The 10,850-nt window shown below is 43.6% G+C and overlaps 1 protein-coding gene across 1 annotated transcript; it reads right to left on the bottom strand.

Moving 5' to 3' along the window:
- Positions 1 to 598: 598 nt before the first annotated feature.
- On the bottom strand, positions 599 to 8,133 carry spry4 (sprouty homolog 4). The gene is made up of 2 exons (XM_080014288.1): positions 8,052 to 8,133; positions 599 to 5,456 (listed from the first exon to the last, which is right to left on the bottom strand). The coding sequence occupies exon 2, from the start codon at positions 5,415 to 5,417 to the stop codon at positions 4,269 to 4,271; it is 1,149 nt and encodes a 382-aa protein (XP_079870414.1). The 5' UTR covers positions 5,418 to 5,456; positions 8,052 to 8,133; the 3' UTR covers positions 599 to 4,268.
- Between the last annotated feature and the right edge of the window lie 2,717 nt (positions 8,134 to 10,850).

Below are 10,850 nucleotides of genomic sequence, written 5' to 3'. Positions count from 1 at the left end.
AACTTGACCTAACTTGGGAACAGTAAAATATGTATCTAGATCTTTAAACTTTTTCTAAACTCACTTTGGCGTCATCCTTCACAGCCGCCTTCCGTTTACAAAGTGAAGCTTGCATAAAGCCAAGAGTGCTTCCTTGCCGTTCGGCGACCGGATCAAACCAGATATCCCAGATATAATTTGGGAAGCACGCTACGGCGGAGGGAGTGGGAGCCCGACCACATTCGTTCTCCTGGAGAGCGAACTGGAAGGGCGTACTTTCCAAAAACTGCTCTTAGAGCGCATGATAAACGGACACGGCTTTTAATTTTAATGGTTTGCTGTTGAATAATTACATCAATTTAAATACAGTATATATTTTAACTCTTTGATTGATTTGGCAGCAATGTAAAAGTATAAAAAGTCACCAAACCAATTAGCACCTGGGGCCTTTCATTTGTTATCTTGTAAATATCTTCCGTTTTGTATTTTTTTCTACATAAACATTCTTAAGAGTAAGACAAATTGGTTTCCTTGTTAATGTGTGTGTGTGTGTGTGTGTGTGTGTGTGTGTGTGTTAAAATCCTGATAACTCTTATAAATCAATGACGCAACAATGTGGGTATATTCAACAATATATATTTCCATTGTCAATGTACATTCCATTTCAACATAAGCTTTCTTCACAAACAAAAAAGTTGGCATCTAAATAAATACTATATAAAATAGAACTTCAAAATAAATATATCTATAAAGGGAACCTTTTTACATGTGACTTTTTTTCTTTTTGTTATATCTAAACAAACAAAAAAGAAAAACAGAAGCACAGATCTCTTCTCTGAATCCCCGACATTGACAATGCGAAGGCGAAAGGAATGGAGTAGTGTTACCCAGCTGGTTTTTTTTTGTTTTGTTTTTAGACTTTTTCCCTCATGGACTAAATTGAAATCAGCGCCTCCCCAAATGATGAGCTCCAAAGTATAACTAGGGAAGGGTGTAAAAGTCACGGCATTCTAACCCAAAAATATAAATAGCCATTACATGATCAGTGAGTTGCCACCGTCGGCAATCGTTCCAAAACCAGAAGAAAAAAAAAAACATAAAAATGAGAAATGAAAATAAACAAGACAAAAAAAACAGACTACCGAGCACATGGTGAGTGTGTGTAAAGCTAATTTGAAAATAAGGGCTCAGCCGCTCATTCGGCGGTGGAGCGGGAAAAGGCGTGATACACGGAAAAAAAGGGAGAGAAAGAGCTTGACTATAGTGGAGCAGAGTAAGCAGAGAATGCACCGAGAGAGAGAGAGAGAGAGAGAGAGAGAGAGAGAGAGAGAGAGAGAGAGAGACCCCCCCCCCCCCTTCCTCAAACGATTTGACAAGTTTATGCACAGCAGCTGTGTTTGTCAATCAGGACCGGAGAGCTATTTGTTAGACAACTTTGGCGAAGGAAGGAAATGGAGGAGGGGAGGGGGAGGAGAGTTGAGGGGGAAAAAAAAAAGAGGGAGAAGGAGAGATAGAGCTAGCTGCAGCTGAAACACTATGCAGTGGCGGCGGCAAACGGGTTAATCCAGATCGGGGCAGATTGTGTTTCCGCGTGGACTCAATGAAGCCTCAGTCTTCAGGGCTCGCGGGAGGAGCGAGGGAACGAGCTTTAGCCTTTCGACTGCTAATGAGCCGTAGAGGGCACAAACAGTAGGATTTACTTTCCCATGTTCTTCCTTTTTCGCTTTTTGTTTATTTAAGTTGAATAGTTAATTTTTTTTATTGCCGGGCACACTTTACCTCAATCAAGTGCCTATGATAAAAAGATCTGTCTTTTATCCCCCTCCCATACTTTCTTTCACCACTGCCATCTCTCAATTTTGTCTTCCCCCTTAAAATAGATATCTAATATATTCTCTGTATATCTTGTACTGAATCGAAGTTATAGTGTACCATGCAATCTTTTTAAAGGACATTTAAAAGTCTCTTTCTAAAGAACACAAATGTTGTGAAACTATTTACAGCAAATAACATTTCACCTGCATAGCTCTATGTCTAAATGTGGTGTCAAAACATTCAGCAATTTTTTTTTTGTTCCCTCTCCAAAGTAGGGCGTTTTGACCTCGTCCCGCAAATCCCGATCGCCCGGTTTTGGCACCTATCCTGTCACGGGGAATTGCTCATTTTTGAAAATATTGCCTCATACATTCAAGACTTAGGACAGTGTTCTTTTCGTTTTCCCGTGTGATATCGGCTTTGTGCAACGACACCGGCACAGGCCGGAGCAGGTCCCCGCCCACCCCAATAAAGGCTACGGGCCTCGTGTGAAGAAAACGTGATGGAGCGACAGAAGTGATAACCCTTCCTGCTCAAAGGGAAAAGCTAAGCTGCATGTATGGGGTAGCGTGATTTGAAGAACCGACCGCCATCAAACTCCATTTGGCAAGAGTGCGGAACACTTGTGAGCACTCGAGGCGGCAAAACAACATGCTACACTAGCTTCCTTTGGCAAAGTCCTAAGAACGTCATGCAAGCCACAAAAATAGACTTTTAAGAGTAAAAGACAAGCTCTCCGATTAACAACCTTGACTATGCAGCCTTACTATTTAAAGTTAAAGGGGGGATTGGTGCGTCTGTGAGGCGGGGGTGGGGTATAGGACTAAAATGTAGTTCACAAACAGTTATGTGGGATAAACTTCAACGCCGTGGTGGTTTAACACTGTGCTTTAGTCTATCTGATAAGGGGGTTTGCGTCTTAAAAAACTTTGTGCAAGTGGCAGGTTTGATTTTCACTAAGGCTGGCTAGATACATACACAACAACAATACCTCGACTGTGCCTTCTCCACACACACACACACACACACACACACACACACACACACACACACACACACACACACACACACACACACACCACACACACCACACACACACACCTCCTCTCTCCTGGGAATGTTGTTTTCTGGTCATTGTCTCTTATTTAGCTTACACACTTTATATTATTCACAATTCCCTATTCTGCTCTGAAAAGCCTCTTTGCCCCCGTGTGCAAAGAGTGACGAGACCAGGCTTCCAGGCAGTTTGGAAAGAGACACACTAGAGGCCAAGTTCTATGGAGGATTACTGTAACAGTCCCTGAGAAGGTTGGGGTGTACTTTCGTTTTTTTGTTTTGGTTTTTCTTCTTATTTTTTTTTTTTTTTTTTACATTTCGTCTTTTTTTATTTTATTTTTTTATTACAACACATTGACTTCTAGCACGGTGGGTATTAATTAGAGAGCATGCAGGTCGTGACATGCATTACTTCTGAGGTGATTGGTGAAAGTGAATAGAATTCAATTTTTTAAAGAAGGTTTTTGTCCCCAAATGGGGAAACACTTCCAAGTGATCGTCTCTTTGACTTGCAGCATGACTTTTGCTTTTTTTTCCCCCATACCCTCAATCAGTCAGTCAAAATTATTATTGATAACTATAATTTCAATGCCCCGGGGGGCTTGTTTCTATACCTCCTACATTGAGATACAAAACTAAGGGATATAATGTTTGCAACGCAGAGCTAGCATATCAGAGGAAGACTGACGAGTTTTCAGAACGAAGATCATTGTAATAGTTCAGAGAGTGACTGAGTAAGTGGTAGTTTGACTGAGAACAGTGGCCATTCCTTAATCTACTCTACAAGTATTCATTTGTTTGTTCAAATGTCGGGGCACTGCGCTGTGTTTTGGGATTTGGCCAGGGCTGGGGGTTGGTGGGGTTGTATAGACATCTCTCCAACATATAACTTCTATGTCATCAGAAGAACAGCAACTAACAAGGTCTGGTTAGTTACCATGATGGAAATAAGATGAGAAATACAGAGCAGCAGAGAGGGACGTCGACTTTGTGCCTTCAGCCACCCTCTATATTTATATACACTGTGTGTGTGTGTGTATATATATATATATATATATATATATATATATATATATATATATATATATAAACAAACATGGTCAACAGTCCCACATTCCAGTCTCTTTTCCGTCTTGTATCAATCTGACAAGACAAAGCAGATCCCTAGAGAGGCCTATTAGCCTCTGACCTGGTCACCTCTCGGACTGGGTCCATTTCAATCATCCAGCTCTTCAAACCTAGGGAAATAGGAAGCCGCTTAAGTACCTTTGTTTAGCATGAGTCACCTTCCAGCAGATTAACGATGGAAGTTTAACGGGTCAGTTCTTGGATTGTCCTATCCATGGAGAGTGAGCAATTTTACTTATAGCCATGTCAATAATTCTAATGAAACCATGGCTAACCAGTTTGGTCTGGTATCACGATCCCTGCCGCTGCTTCCCCAGAGTTTCCACTTTCGCGCCGATGTCTCCGTTTTTACCCCCACCGGCTCCGCCACCCTGTGAGTTCTTGCACCGGCAGCCGGGCCTGCTCATGCCGTCGTAACACTTCTGTCCCAGCTTGGCCAGGCCCGTGGCAGGCAGGTAGCAGACCAAGCAGGGCAGGACGAGGGAGATAGCGGCCATGAAGGACCAGCGTGCACAGCAATTGGCCTGGGAACAGGAACAGGGCTTGTCGGCGCAGGAGCCCTCATCATCCTCATCCTCGGTGCAGTGGTAGAAGATCCCTTTGACCAGGCACATGCAGGTGGCTGTATCCACCAGGCTCTGGGCAGAGCACAGGCACTCCTGGTTGCAGACCCAGCAGGAGGGCAGGGTCCGAGGGAGCGTACACTCTGTGCAGCGACACTTTCCACAGTGTTCGCAGAGCAGGAGGTGCTTCTTCTCAGCGGGGGAGGAAGGGATGAGCATGGGAACTTGCGGTCCAGTGCAAACACCTCCTGTAGCCGGCTTGACGTCCAGCGGTTTAGAGGAGGTGGAGCAGGAGGATGCTGAGGAGGAGGAGGTAAGGACTTTAGTGTCAGAGGAGGAGGTGAGGTAGCCAGGGGTTCTTGTGGTGATGGTGTTGACAGAACCCTGGTGATGATGGTGCAGGTTTGCTTGATGGTCCGCTGTTGGGGTGGGGGCAGCGTGATCCAGCAACCTCTGGTCGGATGAGGTGCTGCTGCTACTGCTAATGGAGCTCGGCCTCCCGCTGAACGAGATCCAAGGGTGGGTGGTGGTGTCCTGGGCGTGAGGGTGGGGCTCACACCTGCCCTGTTGGTTGTGCTGGTGTTGATGGTTGTGGTTGGCACCCAGAAAGGCCTCCTGGCTTTGGCCGAGCCAGGTGATCCTGCGGCTTGCCGTCTTCTGGCTGGGAGGCTGCTGGGAGATGACAGTGGGACTGTCTATGTAGTCGTTCTCCACATGTGAGGACTTCATCTGGTCGATGGGGTAGATGGTGACGGGGTGCTGTAGGCGGCCGTAGGGCACCCGGCTCTCCAGCAGGGGCTGGGAGATCAACGAGGAGGACACTCCTGGGATGTGATGGGGTACCCTGGATTCCATGTGTAGGCTGGTGCTTTGCATACAGCAGCACTCTGGACTCTAAAGCAGCATCTAACAATTCTGAAAAGTAAAGAGAGAGAGAGAGAGAAGATACATCATGTGGTGAGGTTTTGAACCTGACATGAAAAAATTTAAACGGTCGGTGAGAAGAAGAACAAACTGTGATAAAAACACATGGGAGAAATAGAGAACACAGAGCTAGAAGAACTTAGTTCTCAGTTGACCTCCTATTATACTTTTACTCAACCTACATTAACAATTTAATACAACCTAGTAGTGCGTTTCCCTCGCTATTCCATCAATAAATCTTTGATTTGCCTTTCCTAAGTAGACTTATTTTAAGCGACATTAATGATGCATTTCCATTGGAAATAATCTGGCAACCAATCAACAGGGCGTCAATAAAATAATAGCCTGAAATTGATTTCAGGCTCAAAGGGAGAAACTTTTTCTGCTGCCAGAACTAGACTCGAGCAACTTTAAACATTAGAACAACAGCAGTCGGGCCTACATAGTCTTCCTCCTTAAGAGCAGGGAGCACTCTGGGAGCAGGTCTTGCATGCAAATTGATGCAAAACAAGTTACGGCAGGGAAGAAAGGAGAAGCGGAGCTAAATAAACAGCTCTAAGGAAAGGGGGAACTCACCACACACAAAAAGTGCGATCTTGGCATGTATAAATATATGAACATGACATTAACAGCTTGGTCAATACTTGATTTGATCACCATTTGATCCATATTCATAATTCAAATCAACATCAATTTAATTTATTTATAATTTAGTTTGTAAACCCTATAACTTTTAGGTTTGAATTAATTACATTTTTCAATTTCAAGTTGAGAACACCTTAAGAAATACAAATTGTACACGTTTACGCATCCTTTCAAGTTGATGACTCATAGCAAGTCCGTTGAAGAAGCAGCCAAAGAAAGCCTTCGAACAAAATGTGAGCTCCAGTTTTATGAATGAGGGAGCTTCCCCAGTCATAATGCATCTGAATGAAACCCGTGCTGCATCAATGAACTGTTAGGCAACGTCTGTTTTACAGAAGACTAGAATGATTATTGAAGAGATATCATATCCAGCAGCCAGCTCCCGGTCATATCAGTTACGTGGCAACGGTGGTATGGAAAAAAAAATCCCAACAACATCAAATATGAAGTTTAAACGACGACCAAGAGGTGAAATGCAAGATATGTGCAAGTAGGATGGGTGGAAGGCATATATAATACTGGATTGCAGTGCAAATATTCTTTTTGCAACCAATGATTCAATATTTTTAATTGTCACATGCAGCCATGCAAGTATACGGTGCAGTGAAATGATAAAACGGCAAACTCCCAAGACTGTGATAAACGCAGAAAGGAGGGAGAATGAAATTAAATGATCGAAATCACAATATAAATATATACAAGAAGAGCAAAAGAATCCATGCAAAAATACATAATGAAAATGTATACAAGCAACACAAAAATATATTAGTATATTAAAAAATGGTACAAAACATATAAAAAAAAAAACATCTTATTTGGGCCCTCATAAATATCCGCATGCTTCCACGACTAAAAACCTTGTCTCTCCAAAATCCCCAAACAGCTCTGTTGAGAAACCTGTTGCGAAATTCGCTGGCACAGAGACAAATCATCAAATGTGGGACCATTACGACGAGGCTCCAGCCGGAACTGGGTGCGTGCGTGCGTGCGTGTGCGCGAACCCCCCCAAATAAGTGAATGGACTGAGTCATAAAATCCGGAGGCTCCGCCGCTGCGCCGCCGCCGCCGCCGCTCCTCAGGTGCGGCGGCGGCGCCTGCGGACGCGTGTTTCTGGTGACATTGTGACCAATGTCTGCAGACCTCACCATCACCATCATCACCCTCTTCATCTGCATGCAACGGCAGCCCCGATTAAAAAAAAAAAAAAAACCAGCACAAGATAACACTCAAATGCATTGTGTTAAAGAAGCAGGATCGCGGTGCGTGATTGGTGAATGCGCACTTTTCCGACGCGTAAAAAAAAGGGAAGGAGGAGGAGGGGGGGGGGGTCAACCAAACGAGGCAGATATTTTCATTTGGTGATTAAGGTGGATTTAAAAAAAAAATCAGAGACCCCTGAAAAGCAGTAACACCTGACGGGGGGCGGGGGCTGCATGGGGGTGCAGAGGGAAAAATAGGAAGCGACACGCAACCAGGACCAGAACCGGATCCTCAATGCTGGGGTGCTTAACAACCTATATAACTCTACATAGATATGCTTATATATAGCGAAATGTCGCCTTCAAACGGGTATTTTAAGCGTGCCCACACGGCTTGAGAGACTACTTCTTCCGAGGCTGCACCCCTACCCCCTCCGCTTCGGTTAAAAAAATGGTTGGTTAAATATTCACTCAAAGTGCAAACACCGGTCGGGAACAGTTTGTTGCAAGAGTGAGTTTCACGAGTGTTTCCGTGCCATAATCCAGCCGAGTGAGAGACAACAAAATAATAATAATAATAATAATAATAATAATAATAATAATAATAATGCGCCTCGACCAGACCTCGACCAAACGCGAACTGCGTTACTCTGCTTCAGCGCGTTTGACGATCGACAAAAAAAACCACACACACACACACAAAAAAAACACAATCATGTATTTATCCGAGGCGACCACTTACTTTTCTCAGGCTAAAAATATCATTTCTCCGTCGCGTCGACTGCGGGTTACATTCCAATCCGTGCAGAATAATAACCAATAACTCCCAAAAATGCAGAGAAAAGGGGGGGGGGGGGGGGGGTAAAGCTCCAGCTCTGGTCTACGGGCTGCTCCGCTGCGGCTCTTCACACGGTGTTGCAACCACCGAGAGGGGAAATGACTTTTTATGAATGGGAGGGAAAGGACGCAGTGCGCGTGCGCCCCGCCAGTGTTTTTTTTTTTTTTTTTGTGAATGGGAGGGCTGCTCGCGCGACTCCTCGGCCTGAAACGCAACGCAGGACGGGGGGGGGGGGGGGGGGGGGTTACATTTTATGAATGGGGAGGACTCCGAATTTGATTGCGCATGCGCGATGCCGAGATTTTTTTTTTTTTTATGAATGGGAGAATGGGGATGGGGGGGGGGGAAATGGGGGGGGGGGGGGGGGGCGGTGGGGGCTTTTCGTCGCCAGGGCAATGTCAGGCGGGATTGACATGAATGAGCCGCCTTTGCTTTTATCCGTGTGCTTAACGCGCACTCGTTCATTTGGGACGTTGTGACGGCGTGGGGCGAGGTGCGACACGACGCGTCACGGGAAGACGAGGGGCGCGACGCGAAGGGAGAGAGGGGACGGACGGGGGGGCTCACGGACGCCTTCCGTGCCTCGTTGTTTTCTTCCCATTGTTCTGGTCCAGGGCTTTTGGGGGGGGCGCGCCGCGCGCAGGGGGCTCCTCTGATCCTCGGGGTCTTCGGGGCTTTTTCTTTTTTCCTCGTGACGGACCGCGACGCGAACGTGTCTAAGGAAAACATCGCAAAATACACACAATGCAAATACAACAAAATGGTGATTGTTCAGACTTAAAAATCACGTGATTTTTAAAAATACATTCCCCCCCCCCCCCCTATAACTTCAAATCTTCAAAGAGTATCAGGTCTATGGTCATCGCTTCAATATATTATATTGTGTTTCTGTATTATCTCAATGAATATATGGTAATGCTATATTTATACACTGTATGTATGTAATTATAGGCTAAAAATCGCCTCCATTGTGTCTTGACCTGATCCCAGCCATTACTGTGGCCCTTCCTTCCTCCTGCAGCTCGGACTGGGGGCAGTAAAAGGATCCTGGGGTGCGGGGGGGGTTTATGACGCCTAGCAGCATGAGGGCAGCAGGATCCACAAAGGGACAGGATGTTGTTGATTTGTACCGAGACCACACGGAGGAAATGAGTGCGAGTTTTCCCTTCCGACGTCCCAGTGTTCTGCCCTGCCCCCACGGACAGCGCATTAACACAAAGTGCCGTGGAGACCAGGCCAAATGGTGATGATTGTATTGGAAATAGGGGGGGGGGATACAGAGAGGGGGAGGGGGGGATAGAGAGAAACTACTTGCAATGTTTACACGCTGTTTATCTGTTTAAACCTTAGCTTATCCTTATGTATGAATATAAATGTGTGTGAGTTGGATGTTTTTTTTCACGCCAATGTTTATTTTGTTCTATTTTTACTTTAGGTTCCCCTCTGTTGTCTGTGTATATATTTTAACAGCAATGTCATTTTTATTATGTTTTATTTTAGGATAACTTTACTGATCCGTGTATGTATATGTACACATATATAGAGCAAGACATACATACTCTATATCCTAGATACTGTATTGTACAGTAACTAGGGTACTATATATACTATATGTTTATACAGTATATACAGTATTTACTATACAATACTATATTGTATACTATAGTAGTATACTACACTACTGTAGTACTGTACTGTGCACTATAATGTACCATATATACTACACTATACTACACAATACTATACTATAGTACACCACACTCCTATACTATACAATAATACACTACTATACTATACTACTATAGTATAGTAGTGCAGCATAGTATAGTAGTGTAGTGTACTATAGTATAGTGTAGAAGTTTACTATATTATAGCATAGTAGTGTAGTGTAGTGCTAGTACTATACTACTATCCTATAGTACACTCCACTACTTTACTATACTATGGTACACTACACTACACTACTATACCATAGTACACTACACTACTATACAATACTGTACTACACTACACTACTATACTATAGTACACTACTATACTATACTAAACTATAGTACACTACTATATTATAGTGCACTGCTATACTGTAGTACACTACTATACTGTACTATACTATACTATTGTACACTACACTACTATACTATAGTACACTACTATACTATACTACAGTATACTATACTAGTCTACAGTATACTATACTACGGTATACTATACGGCACTATGCTATGCTATACTATACCACAGTATACTATCATATACTACACTATACAATACTATACTACAGTCTAATATACTACACTACACTATACTACAGTTTACTATACTATCCTACACTATACTATACTACAGTGTACTATCCTCTATTATACTATACAACAGTATACTATACTGCACTATACTATACGATATTATACGATACAATACTCTACTCTCCTATGTTATTCTATACTATACTATACTATACTATACTATGCAACAGTATACTTTGCTATACAATACTATACTATACTATACTATACTATTTCAGCAGAACATATATAATAGCTAAATTAACATATGGTATATCTATAGCTAAATAGCTAAACAATATATATTGAATGCCCCCCCACACACACGCGAGCACGCACGCACGCACACACACGCACACACACACACGCACACACACACACACACACACACACACACACACACACACACACACAC

Source organism: Zeus faber (genome assembly GCF_960531495.2).
Source record: "Zeus faber genome assembly, chromosome: 14".
In the NCBI taxonomy this organism is placed as follows: domain Eukaryota; kingdom Metazoa; phylum Chordata; class Actinopteri; order Zeiformes; family Zeidae; genus Zeus; species Zeus faber.
Note: the sequence above shows the minus strand (reverse complement) of the source record. Positions and strands in the feature narration are given on the sequence as shown.